Below are 22,728 nucleotides of genomic sequence, written 5' to 3' on the forward strand. Positions count from 1 at the left end.
CAATTAAGGACTATGGCACTGGAAACGACTCGCTTCTACGTTTGGAATGGAAAGGATTTCTCCTCTCAATCAGCGTCACCGACGGCCCAAAGAAAGGCACCGCACTACATTTCCCAGCGTGCCCCGGGAGGCGGCCGGGAACGGGACCGGGAGGGGGAGGGGGCCACTTCCGGGTTGGCCGCCGGCGGGGCGGGGCGAGAGCCGTGTGTTTACTTCCGGCCGCCCGAGTGCGCGAGTGTCAGAGCGAGGAGCCCGGCCGCCTCGCGAGCGGAGCCGCAGCCGGGCAGCGCCCGCCGGGCCGGCAGCCAGCCGCTGGGGCGGGGCGCGTCGGGGCCTCATGAGCGGGCGGTGAGAAGGACGCGGCGGCCGCGGGAGCCACCCGGGGCGGAGGGACCCAGCCATGGACTGGCTCATGGGGTGAGTAGGGCCCCCCGTCTCCTCCCGGTCTCCCCGGCAGTCTTCCTCCGCTGCCGCGGGGCAGGGCGGCAGGAGCAGGGCGGCCGTTGGGCGCGCGCCGCGGGAGGCACCTGGCGGGCGGTGCCGCCGGGAAGAGCTCGGTGCCGCCGGACCGCTCGCAGGGCAGCGCCGCCGAGTGCAGCCCGACGGGTCGCGGGGGAGGAAGAGGTGCGGAGGACTCGGCGTCGGCCGGGAGAAGTAACTTCTCATGCTTTTTTCGGCCGTGGGAAGGGCGGGTGTCGCGGGACGCCGTGCTTCCTGCTCAGCCTGAAGGGTTGTCTGTGGGGAGGAAGGGGAGAGCTCGGCTGGGATTAAGCCGAACGGGAGCCGCGCCGGGGAGCTTGGATAGCCCGGCTTTAATTGCGCGGAGACGGGGAGGCGGCGCTTTGCTGCCCGTTTTAGGTTTGAGGAGCTCGGTGCGTGCTGCTGGGTGCGCCCCGTTTGGTTATCGCCGGCGTGAGTTGTGCTCGTGACCTGTGCTTAGGTGAACTGTGAATAATTCTGCTTCCAAATCACATGGGCTGTAGCTTTATGCTTCAGCTAAACTAGACTGCTGGTGATTTCTGCTGTCTGTAGGTCCTTTTTAAATTTATTATTATTATTACTTTTTTTTTTTTTTGCGGCAATTTAATCCTTTGCTTGAAAGCCATCTTTGTCACCTTGGTTATGTGATGTGCCTGGAAATACGTTGTGCAAACCTTTTCTGTCACAGTTGCTGGATTTGACCTGTTATGAAGTCTGTGTGTGCCTGTGTTGCTTCTGATCTGCAGCAGGAGTCTTTGAAAGAACTCTTGAAAGTTTGGCACTTGTTAATTATCTTCAAAGCAGGTGTGAAGATTCTGGAAGTTGCTGTCAATACCAGCTCTGCTTGCCTGCAAGCCTGGCCCCTCGATCTGATGGGAATCAGATGGAGGTGCAGCAGGGCTGTCCTCCAGCAGGCTGAGCAGCAGAAGTGCATCACTGGAGACGTGTGAAAGGAGATGTCTCTATGCCATATACCACTATGCTTGTCTTGCAGCCCTCTGGCCTATACTGTGTTGGCATACTCTCAGTGAAAATAGTAGTGTGAGTGACAAGCTGGTTTTGATATTATTTCCGTCACGACCACCCGGCACAGGTGGCTTGTTTTCATTTTCTTTGTAGAAGCTAAAGTGTCAGAGCTGTGCTACAATTAGGAAGAAGTCAAACTCAATACTTGACAAGATGTTTGGATGTCTCAAAATGGCTTGGTTATGCACTGGTACTTATTTTGTGAGAATTACATTGTAAAGCAGAAAGGAATCAAAACAGTTTAAGCCAGCTGTCAAAATGTGAAAATATCACTCTTTCTCATGGAAAAAAAATATTTTTCGAAGCTGCTATGTAAAGAGTAGAATTCCTGCTGTAATTTTTTTTCTTTTCTAAGTGTGTGGATCCATCATGTTGGAAAAAGGCCTGCCTGTTTTCCCACTGTAGTGAGAATGGATCCTGAGTCACTTGTACATTGTGTGCTCATTCTCAGCTATTTCCTGATATGTTTCTTGCCTGACCAAACTCACTATTGTCCCACCAGTGTTCTTCCTAAATCTCTGCGAGTTCTGTTTGTGGGTTTCTTTAAGGGATGGGAGATGTAGTGCTGCAGGAAGGGAGAGTGTTGGTATTTTGAAGGGAGAAGGAGGCCTGATGGATGTTTTCTTAAGCTGCCTGTTATTCCTGCTGTTAGTAACAAAGTGTAAATGAAAACATCCTTCTTTCTGTTTATTAAGAAAGTGAAGACACTTTTTCTGTCTCAACAGAAGTATGAGTAATGTTCACTCAGCCTTTCTCCAGTAAAAACTTCAGTGATTCCAGTTATGTGCAAAGGGAAGAGCTGCAGAAATAGTAGGAAAACAAATCGTTCCCAGTAACCACTCAAATCTTGCATCCACTGTTTGTTCTTCAGGAGAGCAAGTCGTATTGGTCTGTGTCTTGGTGTTGTCCCTCTTGGTGACAATCACTCTTTGCTAAATGACCGTTGTCACTACTAAAAGTACCTCGATCTTTCTTATTCCATGCTGGTGGAGTTGTGTGCTGATTTGCACTTGCAGTTTCACATGTGCTTGTTCACACGAATCCATCATGTTATCACTTGTGCTTTCTGAATGTTCAGTATAAGAAATGCTGTCTGTGTTTTAACTTCATATTACCAAGTTACTAATCTTCAAGTGCAAGGGTGTTAAATTAGGCGGCAATAACAAGTTGCTTCGGTTCATCTCTACCCTTCAAGCTTGTGTCGTGTTTATCCTATAGAAGATTTAGAGTGAGATCTGCTTTATTCCTTACTGGTCCTCCCTGCGCTTGTTCTGGAGCGTGGGGGAAGGGTAAGTTCTAATCATACCACAAAGGGCAGCAGCCCAAGTGTCTCTGATCGCCTCAGAGTGCTTAATATACGAAAACGGAAGCTGAAGCTTATAAACAATAGTGAATTTATTGTGGATTAACAAGCAGTTATAGGATTATGTGGTCACACAGCAAAACTTCTCAGGGTGCTGTTTTCTGTTTGGTCAAGTGCTTGAAAACCCAGTTAGGCTGAACAAAATGGGGTGTTGGCACGTTGCAGTAAGATCTCAGCATCAAAATAAACCTGAAGTCTTTTCTCTGCTTGCTTAGTATCTTCCACCTTTCTACTGAGCGTGGCCTTAATAATGATATTGGTGAAAGGCTTTGGCCCTTTCAGTGCTCTTAAAATATATTTTTTTTTTTCAAGATTTTTTTGTTGCATACAGAAAATATTTTCAATGTAATTTACACTGGGGATCAGTATTGCATAAATGTTTTGCTCGCTGACGTCAACAGAGCTCTATGTTGCATTTTGAAAGAGATCACAAACTTTCGTGTTACAAACAGGATCGATCATTCATGAAGTTCAAAGTGGTAACAAGGATGGGTGTTGTTTATTCAGTTATGAAACTTACTCTTTAATATAGTTTTATAATTTATATTGCAAAGGAATAGGACGTGTTAGTGGTACTAGTAATCCTGACATGGCAATGTCTGCGTAATTACAGTGTCTGATTCTGTAACAAATTATTCTAATCAAAGGAGTATTGTCCACTGTAATCTTTTTTTTTAAAAAAGTTACTTTAAGTATATTTCTTCTAAGTTCCCCTCCCCTCTTTTTATCTATAAACCAGCAATTACCTGTTAAACTAGAAACATTGTTTTGAGCTACATCTGTACTCTAACTGGAACCATGAGAACCGTAACAGTTCAATGTAGCTGTGATGTCAAAGCACATCTGTAGATGCATCTTGAACTGGAAAGGAGTTTCTTCTGCAGGGATGAGCTGGAAAGCTTTGTATAGGCAACTGGAGTAGCCTTCTGCATGTAGTCTAGCCTTACAAGCAAGGAATACTAGTGAAGGAAAGACAGGAGGGAAGAGTCATCTGTAACTCTTTACTTCTATTTCAAAAACGACAAATGGCTTTCTTTCCCAGTTCTTGCTCAAATGGCTCTGAGCACAAGAAAATGTACGTATCCTCTGCCCATAAACTCTTCAGGGAGGATTCTTTAATGTTGAATGTACATTACCATTCCCTCTGCGTCAGAGCATGGTGTTATGGTAGGATTGGAGTAAGCAGTGACTTGACAAAGGCGTAGAAGGGAAAGGGCTGTGTGCCATAGGGGTTTGTCTGTCTTTGGTGTAAGCTGTAGCCCTTGCTACTCGTAGTGTCACAGCTATCCATGTTGTTACACCATTCACTGCTCAATTATCTGTTCGTTCTTATGTTGCCCTGGAGATGTTAAAAAAAAAAAAAAAAAAGCTTCAGAATGATTGAAAGAGATCTTTTCTTCATATCCTGTCCAAACTGCTCCCATATCTTCAGCTTTGAGGGCAGTCAGAAAGCAGTGGCTAAGGAAGATGAGAAAAATACAGGCAGAAGAAAGAAGCAAACAATTTGTGCCTGAAGAGGGAGGGCACAGACATCTTCGGTCTGCTCAGGTGCTTGGTGGCCTGCTGCCGTAGAGCAGTGGATGCAGCTGTAAACTGGAAAGCATCTACTCCAGTGTATCAGCCTTGATACTTGCAAGTTTGTCATGTCAGTTAATCCACTGGAAACACAATGTATCCAATGCTGTTTTGTAGTCTTCATTTGACCAGACCACATAGTTGGAAAGTAACTTGTGTTCAAATTCAATCAGTTAGAGTATTTATTATGCTAATAATTTTAATAAGCTGTGCGAGAGGCCTTCCTTTGGTCTGCATACTGGTAGATTTGTCCAGTGTAGAAAGCCTTAACTATGTAAGTGTCAAAGCACTAAAACAGAACTACCAGATCTTCTGTTTCCCAACAAGGATTTTGAAGGCTAGCAGCAAAGCAACGCGTTTATTATATTTCTGGTTTATTTCTTTGCTGTTTTCCATATTGCATTTGTGGCAGTGTCTTCAAAATACTGTCCAGTTCAAGATAGACTCTGGTGAAATATGAGTGATGTTGTTGTATGTAGAAGTCCTGGTATTGAGCTAAAACAGCTGAGGACTAGAGGTGAAAAACACAATGTTCCAGTTCTGAGTCAGTAAAAAAATCCAATATGCTAATTTACAGCTGTTAGGCTAAATCTTTGTTGCTTTTGAATGGGTTGTATTAATTGTAAGGAATGCATCTTGTGGTGGGAACAGAGAGAAATTACGCTGTTTACTTAGCTGTCAGTTTGTCTGCTATATAATGCAGATAAACCAAGGAGAATACTGCTGCCAACATCTAACAGACCTTTGTATGTCAAGGTAGCTGATAATTTTCATTTTAAGTAATGCATGAAACTTTCTTATTATAGCAAGCCGTTCTATAAAAAGGAAAAATGTTGGAAGTTCTTCAGCTGCTGTAACCATACAGAATGCTTCCTCCTTCAGTCTTCTCCAGTGAAGGTCTCCTGCCTTTATAAGGCAGACCTCCCCCCCAGAAGCACTTTTGCAGCCTCCCACCTATCACAGCTGCACCCTGGATATCCATTCTGCTTTTTAACTGACCTCATGACAGGTGTTTCCCCTGCTTTGCATTCCCTGCAAATTCTTGGCTTTGTGGGTTGTTTTCCCTGCTTTGAAGGAGCTGAAAATAACTTGGAACCAGTAAAACAGACACGTCCAGTCCCACTGTGCAGGAAATGTTCGCATGTTCCTTATTTATTCCTGCTTATAGGTGTAACATCACTACCTGTGAGTCCCCAGATTGTCCTTCCCAGATAATCTAGGTCTGTCTGTGAGCCATTTGCAGTCAGTTCACTGTGTACCAGTGAGACATCAATATTATTTCCTGTACTCTCACTGTATCTCTGCTCAACCAGAGGTTACCTGTCAAAACAACTCTCATAACATCATCTGCAGATACAAGTTAATATTTGAGGTTCTTTTAATATTCACATAGTATACATGTAATGGTGGAAAGATGGTATTTGATGTCCCTGGAAACTCTTATAATTGTACAAGAGGCATCAGTACTGGACAAGAGGCATCAGTGATGGACCAGAGAAGTTTAAACTGTTTAGTTGTGCTCTTATGCCTCTGTGGCTCTGAAGGGATTTGAGTGCAGTACTGAGTGTGCTGCTGTTACTTTTCTGCTGTATTGCAAAACCAATACTAAAAGATAACTGCAAAGGCCTTTTCTTGGAAGTGTCCTGGTGTGAGTAGTTATCAATTTCTTGCATTTGTTGGCAGAAATACCAAAGAAAACCTACATTTTGAAACCTGTGTCGCTTTAGCTGACAACAGAACTTGTATCAGTTAGGCAGTTACTTGCCTTTGGTCAGTGCAATGTATGTGAATCTTGATTTGGTTTTATAAAAATATTCTTTTTCCAGCAAGGATTTCGTTTAGGGGGAAGGAGAATCAAAATATGGATCTGAAGGATTCTAAATGCTTTTTACATTTTTACAAGGAAACAATTTCCTTTGTAAAATAATCGTATGTTCAAAAAGGGAAGCAGTACTTCTTCCTAACGTATTCCTGCATGTGTTCTCTGCTGTTATGCTGGCATTGTTATTCGTGAAGGCTGGTAGGCTAAAGATGTTCATCTGGCTGAAAACTAATCTGTATTTTCCCTTCCTATTTTTCCTCTCAAGATTAGTTTTCAGCTAAATGAGTTCCTGTAGCGTGTTTGTGTAGCTGTATGAGTGATGTAAATAGCTCTAGGGAACATAAAGCTTAGGGAGAAGAGGGTTACTTTTCTGTGGCAGCAAGGATTTAAATGAAATGAACATAATTGTGCAATAGTGTGATTACTAGGGGTAATTATTCTGTAAATAATTAGTGATTTTTCTGAGGATGCATTCTGCTTGAACTGTGTGGAGAAACTGCAGAATGTATGAAAATATGGAATGCTCTGACTAGACTGGTGTCTTGGAGCAGACGTTGGATTCAGAGTTCTTGTCTGAGTATTATGGCTAAATTATAAATATAGCAAACGGGTTAATTAAGCATAATTCAGGCCTCCAAGTCAGTTTTCATTTACATGAGAAAAGCTCTCCCATGATGTGAATGTGAAGATAGTGGAATTTGGGATGTCTGGCTGAATCCAATCTGATTTGAGGTAGGAAGCCTCACTCTGTATTACGGCCTTATTATACCATTGCCATATTTCACTGGCAGTTTCCATCTGTTACATCTACTGGATGTGGGCCCAGAGCACACATACTTGAAAGAATAAAATTAATGAGAGACTGTAGTTTTTAGATAGCTGTGTATACAAGTTTGAACTTGGTATTGTTTGATCTGTGTATTCTGCAATCATTGCTGACCTATTAAAGAACTTTAATGTGGGCCTCTGCTAGTGGAATGCTATTGAAGTGATCTGGTGCATTGGTTTTAATGCACGTTCTAGAAATGGTGATAAGGTTGCGAAACTTGCTTAATGAGTGCAGTTTCCAAATGCCCTCCTTAGTAGTTTTTCCACTGATATTATTCTGCAACAACAGCAGAAATTTGGCCTGCATGGTCCTTCAGTTGCAGCAAACTTCATAATGAATTATTTTATTCTTTTTTGTAGTCATGATGCTTATGGCATTACTGAATATTGCTACGTCAGTGAGGCTGCCCAGGGAACAACACTTTTGTGACTGACTGCTCCAGCGTTTGAGAAAGTTGCACTCCAGGAAGCTCCCTGCTCCTCAGACTATGTGCAATAATTGCAATAACTTAATATAATTCAATTTCTGAGTTGCAGTGATGAGTAGAACTGTGAATGGCTGATCAGCTGTACCATTATTTTACCTTTTTGTTTTCTTTTTTTCCCCTCTCAATGGTAACTTTCACTGAAGCTGCTCTTTCAACTGAGAGGAACTGGTCAGGGTGCAGGTTCTTCACTCAACCCACAAAGCTCTGTTTGCACCTGGAAAGAGGGACTACATGAGCACTGAATGCATGCGTAAAAAACAAACAAACCAAGATGTATTTATTCAAGGCCTTGAAGAATGTCAGTCATCTAACTGAAATTGAGACAGGAATCACTGTCATATAAAATTTATTTTTCACTCTGAATGTTCAGAGTAAATCCATTAAGCTAAAAGGTAAGCTTGCAGCAGAGCCTATTCTCCAGCAGCCATCTTTGGTGCTTAGAGCAAAGTCAAAATGATCCAGGCATGGTAACCCAAGCTCTTCTGAATGCATCTGCATGCATTTTTCTTCCACTGTATAGGTTAGAAAGGTGTGTATCAAGTGCTTTCATCGCTAGTGTTCATTGAGTGGATCATGGCTATTCCTTCTCTACTCTGAAACGTATCAGCAGTTGGCACTTTCCCTTGGGGGATTTCCTGATATTTGAACGTAAACTACAGAGCTTGTGTGAAACAGGTTGCGTAGGGGCAACTTTGAGATTGTGGAGTTTTTAACTACTTAATTTCACAACCTTAATGGTCATTTATTGTAAAATTTTGTGGCTTATAGATCACCTCTCTTGGATATGGTGCTTCTTAAAACAGCAGGGGGTTGTTCAGGAATGACATGGTTACACTGAGCGTTTCTTAACAGGTTGTGCAAAACTGGATAGAGTTGTTGCTTTTACAGCAGGGTGTTTTGTGTCTGCTTTGCGGATGAGGCTACTCAGGTTACAGGGTTAACTCTGTGGTTTCAGGTTTGTGTCAGGTCTGATAAATTAGAAGTAGCTTTCTTTTCAGTCAGACTTCTCTCTGAGGATAGGTAGGTGTTCCTGGAACTGCAGTCTGTAACATTCATGATTGCCACGTCTTACCAAGTGCTACTGTGACTGCTATCCAGTGGTTATAAGAGGACAGAGGGTTAATAACTTGTTAGGGCAACAGATGTACTTGTAGAAGGAAGAAAAAGCTTTAGGGCAGACCTGTATCTCTTGTTTATGTGAGTAGGCTCTCTTGAACAAAACTATGTTAAAACTAAAACTGCATGTTTGCTGGTTAAGTCTCACCTGGTAAGTTAGAAGGAAATGGTATTGTTTGTTTGTTTTTTTTAAAGAGTTGACTAGTCTACATTTGAAAAGCCACTGACAGACACTGATCTTTCCGTTAGTTAGTTTATCTGAAATAAATAACTATTATTAGTTAGGTTATCTGAAATGCTTCTAGCAGAGGGAAAAAAGAGGAGAAACTGGAGAATTTGCAGGTTCTGATTTAGGATATCCAGATCCTCAGATAAATTTTATTCCCTCCAATATTTTGTTTTCTTTTGTCTTACAAACCATGCTTTCTTTATATTTTCTATTTGAAGTGTATGTGCTGATGTGCAGTCCTGGCATACTTGCTAGTCTCTTCAGTGTCCCCTTTTTGTTGCAGCAAGGTAGTGTGGTGTTTTTTAAAGCAGCATCAAGCTGATTTTTGAAGTTTGAAAGGAATCTGCCTGAAGAAACAGTCAAAATGATGCTGAAGTCTAATGGCTGTTTAGTTCTGTTCAGTTGTAGTCTTAATCTTGCAAGGCAGAGGTCTGCTTTTACCATATCATCTGGCGTAGCAGTTTTTTGCTTTGGTTTATAAGTGCTGTTCAAAATGCTGAATGTGGTGGTTTGTGTTCAGGTAGCCCCAGCATGTCTGTAATGAGGTTTTCTCTCTTGCCCCACCCTGTTGAATGTGGTTGTACTCGTCCGAGTCACTGGGACCTGTTGAGGCTTGAGCTGGTGGTGTAAGCCCTGATGAGAGCTCCTGTTTGCAAAGGGGCCATTCTGTGCTAATGCTGTCAAATGCAGCCAAGTATTTAGTTTGAAGATTGCAGAGAGTGTGCTTGGTTAACTTCTAAGAAGAGTAACCTTCCAGTTTTTACACTGCCGTGTAAGGTTGCTCTCACTGTTGTTTTTAAAGCGCCTTTAAGTGTGTTTCAGGCAGGAAATGCCCAGTCATCCACTAAAACATAGGCAGCTGTTGCTGTATGCAGTGTAACCTTCCAGGTGGGCAAAATGATATTTATATATTCACAGACCTGCTTTTCCTCATTGTTAATGGAATCGAGATTCTTGTTTAAATTGTGTTCATCTTGGTTGGAGGTGGAGTGAATGTTCACTAAGCCATCTGGTTAGGAATACATGGAATTAATGGAGAAGTATTGTTCTGCAGTTTGTGAAATGCAGGCAGTGTAACCTCCAGCTTTCAGGGCAAAATTGCTTGCTGGCTTGTTTTTTTTTTCTTTTCTTAGCAGAAGTGTAGGTAGTCCTTTTTAAGTAAATGAGAAACTATATTGTATAGCAGATCTATTGAATTGTCATACATCCTATTCTGAAAAATGGGTACTTCTATTTTCCAGTTGAAGAAAATCTACTGAGAAGGATGTATCTTTATAATTGTCAGCCTCAGTTGAACGCGTTGGTTCTTGTTTGGAGTGTGTATTTCTGAGCCAAGCCAAAATGTGAAATAGAAAGTTGTTAAATATTTCTTTGGGCATAGCAGACTAAGATAACATGAAGGTTGCTTGGCCTCTGAATGACAACTTTTGTGAAGGTTTTAATGTGCTTTAAAACATACTGTTCAAATTCATTCTTTTAACTTAAACTTTTTGCATGATTGCTTTTCTAGACAGAGTTTGAAATCAAATTCTTGAAGGCAAACCTGGGAGTGCATGGGATGTATCACCAGAGTAATGGTCCACGGCACTGAGAACAGCTTTTTTTTCTTAAAGTGAGCAAAGAGGAAGCAGATATTGGAAGGAGGGAAGTGCTTGTCTGTACAATGCACCTTGCTAGCGTGCACATCATCATTTCCCAGTTGGCTATAACAAATAATTATTATTTTCCAGTCTTATGAAGACCTTGATAGTTTTATGAAAATACTGAGAACAGTGATATCTCATGTAGAACAGTTACCTCCAATTAAACTGTAGCACAAAGAATTTGGATCCTGGCTTTTCCAGTTCACAGCTGGATCACTGGCCTATAGGAGCAATTATCATTCATCTGAATAGATGTCTGTATTGTGTCACAGGTGCCTATTTTGTGAGTAGGTGCTTGCAGTGCTACTTGTATATCACAGTGTGCTGTCTGCATTGGTGTCTGTTGTGACTTTTAATTGCCTGTGGCTGTGAACTTCAATGCCTTCCCTTTAATCCCTATGCCAACAGTTCTTGTCCCATGGATTGTGTGTAATATATTTATCTAATCATGGACTTAGCACACTTTCAAGGCGTGGATGTGGTTTCAGCCTGTCACTTTGCAGGCAAAGGTTCTAGTGCTAGTCATGCCAAAAAATCAATGCATGCAATTCAGTGATCTCATAAATCAGGCCTAAAAATACCAGTGATCAGTCTCAAAAGAAGAAAGACAAAGGAACACAGATGTCTAGCATCATTTAAAGAGACTTGAACTTGAGAGCACCTAGCTACCAAATGAGCATGGCCTTTGTGGTCAGTGCAGTGCCTCAGTAGGGAAGAATCTATTTTCTGGAGGGCTTGGTTTGGTAGGCTGATAGAAAAGAAAATGTGACTGGGCTGAAATGTGCAACTTTGTGCTAGACTGTGTCTTCTGCCACTTCTTTGAAACTAGACATCAGTAACTTTTTATTTTTATATTGATCAAATACTCCAAAAGTCAGACTACTTGTCTGTTAAGTGAATTGGAAAAGTATGTGAGACTTGGAGGAAGTTGAAGGCTGTTGAAGTGAAGGAACCAGACTGCATATGTAAACCAAACCCACCCAGCAATTTTTGTTCCTAGAGAAGTGAAATGTGAAGATCCCCTAACTTTTTTTTTCCTATTCCTCTTAATTCTGCTATTTGCTGTCCTAAATCTTATTTTTTCCTTAATTGGTACCCAGTTTTACTAGCTGGTTTGGAGAGAGAGTTAATTTCACCTGCTTGGTATTGATTACTGTATGGGAGCTGTTAAGTCAAGGCCTGAACTGATGATTGAGCACCTAATGAAGGGATGGTTGGCCCAGGAAGCAAACATTTCCCTGTGCTTCCCACCTGACAGAAAAGGTGGACCCTGGACTCATTTAAGGGTCAGCCTCTGAAGGGAGCACATCTCCTGGATGAAGTCTGCTGCCTGAGAATGAGTGTTCCACAGCCAGAGAATCTGGCTCTCATCACCAGCTGGGTGAGTCAACTTTCTTGTATGTGCCTATTGGTATTCCCAATGATACTTTTATCTGGCATTGTGAAGAACTTGTCAGAAGCAGTTTTGCTGCTTTGCAGGACAAACGCTTATAAAAAATATGTACATGTAGGTATGAAATGGGTGGAGTCTGTGATAGCTAAATTAAGGGGGATCATGCATCTTAGCATTGGAGTTAGGTGCAAAGTATTTTGGAAGGTGGTGCCAAGGTAAGGTCCTCAATACATCTGAGGCTGTCCCTTTACTCTTTTGCTGGTATATGCCCAGTTATGTGCACTTCCTTATATGAAAACAAAACAAAAAAAAAAAGCAGGACCAAGCAGCAGTGAAAACTACTAATCCAAATGAATGCATGTTCTCACTGGAAGTAGTAATGTGGCTGCTTACAGGAATGATCCCTGTGGTTTGTTTCTCCGGGATCCTTGGAGACTTGCAAATTGGGTGGAGCACACAGGACATAAAGCATATTGTGAGAAACCTGTCCAAAAAGGCTAATCTCCAAGGAAGACAATGGTAACAATGGTTATCACAGAGTCACGAGCTACTTACTAACTGGAGGTTGCTAAAACAAATATTATTTTAAAGTGACAGCCGGCCACAAGCATGAAACTATTACTACTTTGTATTCTCATTTTTAATTTGCTTTTCTGCACCCTGTATTTGGAATTAGGAGTAATATGCCTGTGTGACTATCACAGCAGGCACTGTCTCAAGCCTTCAAAGAAAGAAGTTTGCTCTTGTTACAAAATCAGTTGAGAAGAACTGCAAATTAACTTTAGGTTTCAAATACATTCTTGCTCCGGTTCATCATATGGAAAAGCAACAGTAAGCTCAAAAATGGAGGGAGAGTCATTGCACAAGTGATTCTACAAGGCATTGAGTAGCTAGCGTACTTTGACATGAAAGAACAATTCTGATGTCTTGTGTCACTGTAGAAGGTGAGAGTACTAATAGGAAGAATTAGTGTGTACAACATACTGTTAGACTGCAGGTTTTAAATCGTGTGATTCACTGAGGTTAAATAGTATAATTCTGTAAAGATTACCCATATTAGCAAGAGTGTCAGCAGTTGTACTAGCTAGGATAATATTGGTTTTAGTCCATGCATCAAAGCAGCATGCCACAGAGCTGAGGAAAGATTTCTCTTGGGATATAGAGGTGGCAATTAGCTGTGTTTTGAGAGATTTATGGAGCCTTCTGCAGCACTGCAGTGTTGTATGTTGTCAGAAATTGAACATTGGGCTTGCTAGGCTGTGGCTTTGTATTATGCATGGTGCTGTGATATCCAGAATGTATTTACATAACAGCACAGTAAAGGTTAATCTCTTCTACTTGCAGTCTTCTTTCGTTACAGTGTACAGGAAGTTGAGATACTTGATAAAAATCTAGTCTTTACAGACGGACTAAAATTAAAACTAACTTGTAAAACATTTGTAGTGCTTATTTCTAATGCCTTTTTCCAGAAGTACTGAATGTGTTAGTGATTAAACTCTAAGCTTGAAAAACAGTAAAAGTTACCAATGCAATGCTTTTGCTACTACTTTTTTTGTCTGTTTGCACTTCTGTGGCATCTGTGCAGAAAGGTGAAGAAATTGACGTTCAGCCAGGAAAAGAGAAGGCTCTGGGGAGACCTCACTGTGGCCTTCCAGTATTTGAAAGGAGTGTATCAATAGGAGGGGGAATGGCTGTTTATGAGGGTAGATAGTGATAGGACAAGGGGGGAATGGTTTTAAACTGAGACAGGGGAGGTTTAGGTTAGATATTAGGAGAAGTTCTTCACACAGAGAGCGGTGATGCACTGGAACAGGTTGCCCAAGGAGGCTGTGGATGCCCCATCCCTGGAGGCATTCAAGGCCAGGCTGGATGTGGCTCTGAGCAGCCTGGACTGGTGGTTGGAACATAGCAGGGGGTTGGAACTAGATGAGCATTGTGGTCCTTTACAACCATTCAGGCCATTCTATGATTCTATAAAACAAATGGTGCCCAACTTATTTTTTTCCTGGATTCAGCTGTCTTGTTAGGATGCTTCATTCTTGCATTCATTTAGAGGCCCTGAATTACAGCATCTGGTTCATAAGCATGCTGAAGTCACTCTCTTTGTTGTATTTATTGTTCCATGTTGTTGAAATGTCACCTTTGGGACCCTGGCTGTCATTAGACACGTGTTATGATTATAGGTCATTGTAATGATAAATGCAGTGATAAAGACAAAGAAAGACAAAATCGGTTTTTGGGAGGTAAGATTTGAAGTCTTACAGAATTAGAAATATTCCAGGGTGTAAATATAGAATCATTGTGACATGCTTTTCTTTTATTATTTGTTGTTAGGAGTGAAAATACATCAGCTTTTTCTTTCTTGCCACGAAGAGAAATGAATTAAGATGGAGTCTGTGACATGGGCAAGAGTAGAATGCAGATTTGGAAACAGAGCCACTTGGTTATGTATACAAGCTGCATTACTGTTCTGTGGTTTTTCTAATCTGCAGTTGCTTGCTTTTCTATTATAATGCTTTTTCAGCAACAGATATCTACTCAGATTGAGGATGTGTTTGCAGAGATGCCAGATGGTGCACTGACCTTTGTCTTCTCCACTTGAATCTGTAGTGCTTCTCGAACAGTTTAAATACTTAGAACTTGCATTCTCCTCCTGGGTATTCAGAGCTGAAGCTTTATTATGAACTTATGTCGGAATTTGAAGTATTAATTTCAGTCTACTGTAATTTTCTGTATTTTTTTTCATTATAATGTTAAGCAGAGTTTGCTATTCACAGTTTTTCACTAAGAATTGCTTTAGCATCTGGAAACACAGAACAAAAAGAATTGAAGTTGCTTTTCTTAAATGTAATTGCTACTTAAAATTGTTTAAATAGTAATGTGGATACTCTGTCCTTCAAAAGGGGAGTTGGTTTTGGTTTCAGTAGGTGCATGTTTTATTTGTTAGGTTTTTTGCATATGTGCAAGGAAAATCTAAGCATGTGATCTAATTATACATTGTAATTTCAAAGCTTTATGGTTAGTAATGTGCTGGGTTCCTAACCTCATCTTCTAGGTACTCTTAATGGAGGAGAAGTCTTGCTTAGGAGACAGAAATGGTATCTAAGTAGATGAAGAAAATGTGATTCTGCTGGGTACTGCAGAGAGTGACATGTAACAGAGCAATACAGTGGGACTTGTTCTGGTATTGTATTCCCCAAAATCTCGGGGGGAAGAGTAAGTGCTTTGTGCTGCAGTTAAGTTCTGCTGACGCGACACCTCTCATACAGGAAGGGAGCAGATGAGGCTGTAGCAGTAGCTCTTCTGAATCTTTATTATGGAGAGCTGCAAACACTGTGTCTCCTTCATCCTTTTTCTGCTAGCAAGTCTAAAGTTACCAAAACAAGGCAGTGAAGAAGTTGATTTTTTTTTTTTTAATGATTTTTGGAAACAGCTCACAAATAGGAGAGAAAAGGGGGAGGGAAGGTTACAAAATAGCGTGTGCTTCCTCTGATGCATTGTGGCTGCAACTTGTATCATACTGAAGTCTATCAGGGAGGTTACAAACATCTTGTCCAAATGGCTCCTTTGGGCATGGCTACCTCAAAGGAGATGCAGTTTTCACAATGGAGAACTACTGCTTTTCCATTGCTCCGGTTTCCAGTAAGCTTAGCAAGGACTGCTTCTTCTCACAACACACTGCATTATATTGGAAAGCATAGCTGATGTATGCATGATCTATAAGCCTTTCTAACTACTGAGCTTAAAGAATTTGATTTTCTTTTAAATGTTCATCTGTGTTACATTATAGCTGTGAGTATTCTCAGTGTTTTAGGTGCTACAGGAATTTGTGTTTTGATGTTGAAGTGACTGCACATAAGCACAGTAGCTTCTGGCTACTTTAGTTCTCATTACTGTACCTGTGATGGAGATAATTTTTGCCCAGTTTCTGACAGGCAAATACAGATTTCTTTTGTGCATGTCATTGTCATGGCTTCTTTGTTGCAGCTTGATATTACAAGAACAAAAAGCAAGGGACCCTAGTGAGAATGTTAGGGAGGGATTAACAGAGCCTTGTAGCTATGGAGTTAAGCTGGGTTTCTGTTTTCACTGCCACTGACATCTTGATTTATGCATACTGGGGATGTTTTTAAACACAGAAGCAATAGGAAATAAGGCAGTCTGCTTGTGCTTCCTGCAGGGCTTCTTGGCTTTGCCTTCCGGTTAGACAGCAGCATTCAGAGCATCATCTTGTCATTCCTTCCACTTGCTGCTGTTTATTTGTTTTGCCAGTTTGAAGCTCAAACCTTTATGTATTTCTCTTCCTCTTTCTCAGGTTTTCCTTGAAGATGTATGTTGGCAATGTGCATACAAAAAAATATCTGTGCACATCCTGTTTTCAAACTGTTACTTCATGCAGTTTTGCACTCCTGAGAATGTGGCTTGAAGGATGTCTTGTGCTTGGAGCTGACAGTGATGCTAAGGAAATGCCTACCTTAAGTACCATAAGAGTTTCACATACAGCATGGCAACTTTAATTTATGAATGTGTAGCATTTAGAAGCATTTAGTCATAATGCAAATATTACATTGCCTAAATTTTCTTTTATCCTTTCCTCTTCTCTCAGGATATATTTTAAGAAAAAAAGTAGGCTGATAGTGCTTTGCATATTCAAGCTGTCACTATGAAACACTGCAAGCTTTAATGAATTTCTGCACACACAAAACCTAGCAGCAGCCTAGAACAAAAATGTGAATTTCTCCATTCTTCCTGTTATTGGTTATTTCAGTTGTGCATATTGCCAAGGTAAGCTGGCCTGCAGTGCTGAGGAGGGTTAGCTGTGCTGTCATTGTAACTAGTGTGAGAACAGCATTCTGAAATTACCCAAGCACTTCTGAGTGATGGGGGGGCATTGTTAGTGATTCTAATATTGTAACAACCTATTGTTGACATGCTGAAATATTTGTGTATTTAACATACGTTGACTAAAATACATTCGTATATTTTTGCTTATGGGTTTGATACAGAAGCAGAATAATTGATAGTAATTAAGTATTACAGAAGGATTTTTCACACTGTATCAAAGGAATTCTACTAGAAAGATGGCTGGAATTAACCCCTAGCCTTGTCTCAGTGATCTTTAGTATTGCTAATGGAAGTTACTGATTAGGATCTTCCTACTCAAAAATTTTTCATCTCATTTTATAGACTACTGTAGAACAACCTGCTAACTTTTTGTTACCATGCTGATAAAAGTGCTTTAATCTGTATAAAAAGCATGTGAACATGAAAAATTTCCTGATCCCTTAAGTGTTTTATTTTATTTTATTTTTTGCTACCACGGAAGGAAATTTTCCTGTAGTACTGCAGTGAAATACAGATTTCATCATTTGACCCTTCCACGGTGTTTCTCACTCATTTGTAATACTGCACCTAGAATTTGTACTGCATGTCTGAGAAGCTGTGATCTCTTCTCAAGGTAGTGTGAAATTTAGATAATTTTTTCTTCAATACTTGAAGTTGCATATACTGAATTAAATTGCTGACATATTGTTGCATAGTTTGCTGTTTGCTTCCTTACCTTTTATTCCTATTGAGAACATTTATTCACCCTTAGGAGAAGTGGTGCTAAAGTTTGTCACGTAATGTATCTGGAAAGTTCCTCTTCCTAATTCCTACCTTCAAAGTCTTTGTTGTGGTTCTTATTAGTAGATGTTAGCATACGTATCAAAATGCAGAATGTTCAAGTTCTTATTTGGAAAATTAAGTGCTAGGTTTATCTCATCCGTCTGTATCGTTTGGATTTACATTGAACAAAAACATCAGCACCCTGAATTATGGGAACTATAAAATCATGGCACAAAATCAACAGCAATAAAAACCCATCTTATACGTGGCTGTTCCTCTTGTAGCATCTGTGCTGCTCTTTGTGACTGTTAATTCCAGCAGCCTTCACCACTCTCAGTGTGGAGTTAGAAATGTAAAAGCATTGAAATGTTCCTCGGGTGTTGAGGAGGAGGAGATAGAGTAGGTGCATCTCTTGGGGTGAAACAAATATGTCTTTACTTTGTTGGTTTTAATGATGTGCTGCCCAACAGATGTGTTGATAGTCTAATACCTACTGGTGGCTGATGCCTCCTGTTGCAGCTGACACGGTGAGCTCTGGCAGCATTGGAAGCTGTCCCTGATTGCTGCTGCTGTCATGCTGGAGGAAGTGAGGAAAGTGCTTGGAAGGTCTTTGTGTTGTAGACTTGCTGTAGAAGCCTTAAGTTTGCTACCTTGTTCTGCTCATTGAGCACTCCATATCAAGCTTTTCATTATATGTGGCTGTTGGCTTTTTCTCCAGAAAAGCATTTTAGCAGGAACCAAAGGATCATAGAAACCATAGAATCGCTCAGGTTGGAAAAGGCCTTAAAGATCAAGTCTAATAGCATCCGAACCATACTAGCCTAACTCTAACAACCCTCTGCTAAATCATGTCCCTGAGCACCACATCCAAACGGTTTTTAAATGCATTTAGGGATGGTGACTCAACCACCTCCCTGGGGAGCCTATTCCAGTGCTTCACAACCCTTTCTGTAAAGAAGTTTTTCCTGCTGTCCAACCTAAGCCACCCCTGGCACAACTTGAGGCCTTTTCCCCTTCTTCTATCACCAATGAGAAGAGAGATGGAAAGGCTCTTGAAGTCTCTTCAATGGAACTTGAGAATGTAGTTTACAAGTGGGGGATAGATCTTAATAAGAAGTAGATAGTGATATCCTGTAACAGTAATCTTCCCACTACTCCTCTCTCATTTGGCAGTTGAAGTGCTTGAGAGATCTCATTAGGAACAGGATCATGGTAGTGATGCAGATTAGAACAAATGGGAAGATTGCAGCATTTAGGTTTAACTGGGAGCAGCTCCTGATCCAGTTCACTGCAGGGCTTCACAATACCTCTGCCTGGCAGAAGGGCCAGTGTGCCACAAAGCAGGGAGGTTCTAGTGACCAGGAGTGGTACAGAAGGGAGCAGGATCAGCTTTGGTGGCAGTAGTGAAAATCTGCTGGCTTCTTTGTGAGGCTTCAGCATTGGATGCAATGGTCCTTCTCAAAAAAACTCATGTACTAGATAGGAGATGAGCCTTTTTTTCCTATTGAACAGGCTGAATTTGTGAATTTTTAGTTATTTCCTCTGAGGAGTAAATGGGAGATGCAATTGTACAGACATTTGAACAACTCTCAATGCAGAAGTGTCATTTTAACAGACTATGCTTACTATGTGTTCAGAGGAAGAAAAGTACCTTTGCATCTGATCATACAGTACAGTTGAGATGGCAGTCACCCTGCTGTACCCTGCTCTGGTAAATAGAAAAGTACTGGAACAATTGCAGAGGCAAAGACAGTTCTCAGTTATACTTCTCAGTTTAATTGCTGCAGATCTCATGAGAGTTTGGGATGGTGGATTGTATGTATGTTTGATTTTCTTAGGAATTGCTGATTAGACTAAGATTTTACAGATTCTGTACTACAGTTTCCATAAATGTAGGGTTTTTTTTAAGCTAAGATTTAGCCATTCTAACCTGATTGTAGTTATTGGAACAGTAGTCCATATGTCAGCTTATTTCCATTGAAAATAGAGCTTTTTTCATTCAAGTTGCTTTGCTACAACAGTAAAGTGAATGCATTTCAGACATTTGTTGCTTTTGTTCTGTTTCCCTCTGTGATAATAGCCAACGAAAAGCTAACCTATAAGTTATGTTTTTCTTCTGACATAACAATTCCCGGCTGGGATGCAATATATCCCAGGGACAGGAAAGGATTCCCTTTGTGGCTACTGAGATGTAATCATTTGGTTTGATTTCAATAAACAAAGCATGTAGCCCATTGCCAAATGCAGCTTTTACCTATGAAATTCTACTACTGAAGATGTGGCTGTAGAAGAGCAATGTCTTCCCCTCTGTGCCCCAGATGGCAAATTGGTGCTGGTCAGAGAACAAGAGAAGTTACCAAGTAGGATGTGAATTGCTTGCTATCTATTGCCACGTGCTCCCAGCCAAATGCTTTGTGATGTGAAAATCCGGCATATCATTTAGAAATCAGAACCACACTTAACTAATATAAAATGACATGAAGTTCTCAGCTCAAGTCAATTATACCATACAGCTCTTAATTCACTTTCTTTGCCAGCTATACTTTCAGTATGACTCACTGAAGATGACTGTAATTTTGTTCAACCTGATGTTACCTAGCTGCTTTTCAGAGCGTATTTACCCTTCTGACCAAGTGGCTCTGTTCTCTCTTAAAACTTCTGATTTTGTTTATATTCTTCAGGACCGTTTGTGCTTATGGGGTATGATAGACAAGTGTATTGATACACTTGTTACAGGACCAAGAGTGCTGCACTCAGCTTGAATGCTTCAGAGGTCCCTGGTGTATTGTGAATTGCAGCAGTGTGGGTTGATCAGAAGCAGCTGTTTTTGTTCTGTGAACAGATCCATCTGGGCTGGGGGGAGAGAACCGGTGGCTCTTAGAGATTAACTGGTGTCAGTTTTGCTTGGGAACTGTACCAAGTTTTAGTAGAGCTAATGTAACAGAGATAAGAGGTGAAAAGGGACAGGTGAGAAAAACGTGAGCCCTACTAATCTTTTGTGTCAGAAGAAGCCTTCAGGATTTGGTTATCTGCACGTGGGTCTAATTGCAACCTCTATTAGAGGAGTGCCTAATGCTTCCTACTGCTGTAAAGATCTGGCTGAGCTGTTTCAGACATTTGGCCGTACAAGGCCTAGATGAGGAGTCAGAGCAGCTGTGTCCTTGTGCAGGCGAGAGAGAGCTGTCTAGTTTATTGGATTACCTCTTGTCAGATCATGGTCGTGCATGCTTTTTAAATCCCTGAGGGCAGAGAGGGAGTGCCGTAGAAGGGTTGGCTTATTTTAGGTAAACTGATTAAGACCACAGTCTACTTCCATTTTGCCCTTTCTGCTGAGAAATGTTATAATGTTTCATGGGAGTGTAGTGTGAAGTGTTCATGTTGAGTTTTTTGTGGATAGAAGCTGTGTGGCGTGTATGAGCTGAGCAGAGGTTCTGCAGCAGCTTCAGTAATTTCTTCACTTTCTGTTTAATTTCAGGAAGCAGTGGGTGAGTGGGTTTCTCTTTCCCAAAGAGGAAGGTTTCCTGGCTTGGCAGGTTAGATGGTGCAGCATTGGTTGGTCTGCAAAGTGTGGGAATAATAGATGTATGTTGGGGTTCTAAGTTAGATTCAGTGGCAGTTAGGAAAAAAATCTCTCTCCAGAGGAAAGCATGCAGTGTTTGAATGGCTCACTAGTTGTAGGACAACTCTGTGTTGCAAATAGAAGCCTGTCCTCTGCATGTACTGTGCTTGTGACAGTCAGCTTTATGGCTGGAGTTTGGCAAGTGATACCACTGTGTTCTTAATCTTAAGAGCAATGTGTATGTGTTTGGAAATGTTAAGTAGTGCTTTTCACTCCCTCAGAACACAGTCATGTATGAAAAGATTGATTTTAGGCTGTAGGTTCCACTGGCATAAAGGAGGATAACAGTTTTCTACATTAGCTCTGCCACTATCAGAATATTGCTGCTTGATCAGATTATCATTTTACTCTTGTCATCTTTCAGAGACTATGATAAATCATAATTTGTAAAAGATGAGAACTAATTCCACTATGATAATGAAACTCCCAGATGCAAGCATGAAACTACAGGGTTTCAGAAGCTGTTTGAGATCTGTTTACAGAAGTGAGATGATTCTTTCATTTAAAAACTTAGTTTGAACACTGATCTAAGTGGATTTGAGCTCTTTAAATGTTCTGTATTCAACTGTTTCACCTGTTTTCTAGAATGAAGGCTTATTGAGTCCTGTAGCTTAACTGTAAACTTCACAGGCTTTTTCCCTCCTCCTTGCTGCGCTGAGCTCTACCAGTGTGATTGGGAACATTTTATATAATGGTAATGAACTTGGCAAGGGAAGAGCCTTTTGCCTGCTGCCAGAGTAAAGCAAACAAACAAATGAGGAAAACAAAAGTGGATCCCTCCCAGTCCCCTTCATGGGTTTCATGGAGTGGCTGGCACCGCTGACCATTCTGGTGGAAGGGTGGAATGTCCTGCCATGCATTCCACGCAGATGGCCTGGAACCCAGCCACCCTAGCAAAGCAGAGAATGCTGTGCCTTCAGCCGTGCCACTTGTGATTTAATTGGAAGTAGAGATGACTTTAAAAGTAGCGCATCATCAATAAGTGCTGTTCTTCTGTGTTTCCAAAAATTACACAACAGTTTTGCTCTCCTGAGTGTTGGCTCTGACCTCTTGTTTGCTCAGGAGAAGCTGAATTTCTCTGCCAGACAAATTTTTTTTGGAACTTCATCTTAAAGATATTATCTTTCCTTGTTGGGGCGCCTTGCTTCTCAAAGTCTTACTATCTCCCTCTGAACTAAGCAGAGACATCACCTAAAGAATGGTTTTTCCAGTAGTCGACTGTTCTGCTTCTCACCAGTGTATTGGCCTCCAGCTTTCAAAGTTGGTGAAGTGATGCTTCTTGTATAGTAAATACCGTTGATCCTCCTTGGGTGCGCTGGAGATAGCTAATTATGCTTCTGGTTTGTATTTGTAGCTGTGATGATCAGTGCTAACTACTGATAAAATACTCAGATCCAAGTTCAGAGTTTCCCACTGCAACTTTCTGAAGGAAGTTGCATTCACTTTTAATTTAAGATTGATTGATTGCAGCACATTTCTTATGTGCTGATTCTTGCAGGCCTATATGAGTACATCTTGTATATTGCTCTCTATACCTCT

General features: G+C 41.1%; 1 protein-coding gene across 1 annotated transcript in view; it reads left to right on the top strand.

The window, feature by feature from the left end:
• The first annotated feature begins 278 nt into the window (after positions 1–278).
• Positions 279–22,728, top strand: part of MOB2 (MOB kinase activator 2) — a 110,723-nt gene continuing 88,273 nt past the window's right edge. Inside the window, exon 1 of the mRNA XM_052696781.1 lies at positions 279–417. Coding sequence (XP_052552741.1) covers positions 401–417 — 17 coding nt within the window. The 5' untranslated portion in view covers positions 279–400. The remainder of the gene's footprint in view (positions 418–22,728) is intronic.

Source organism: Tympanuchus pallidicinctus, unplaced genomic scaffold, assembly GCF_026119805.1.
Source record: "Tympanuchus pallidicinctus isolate F22 unplaced genomic scaffold, pur_lepc_1.0 scaffold3, whole genome shotgun sequence".
Lineage (NCBI taxonomy): Eukaryota > Metazoa > Chordata > Aves > Galliformes > Phasianidae > Tympanuchus > Tympanuchus pallidicinctus.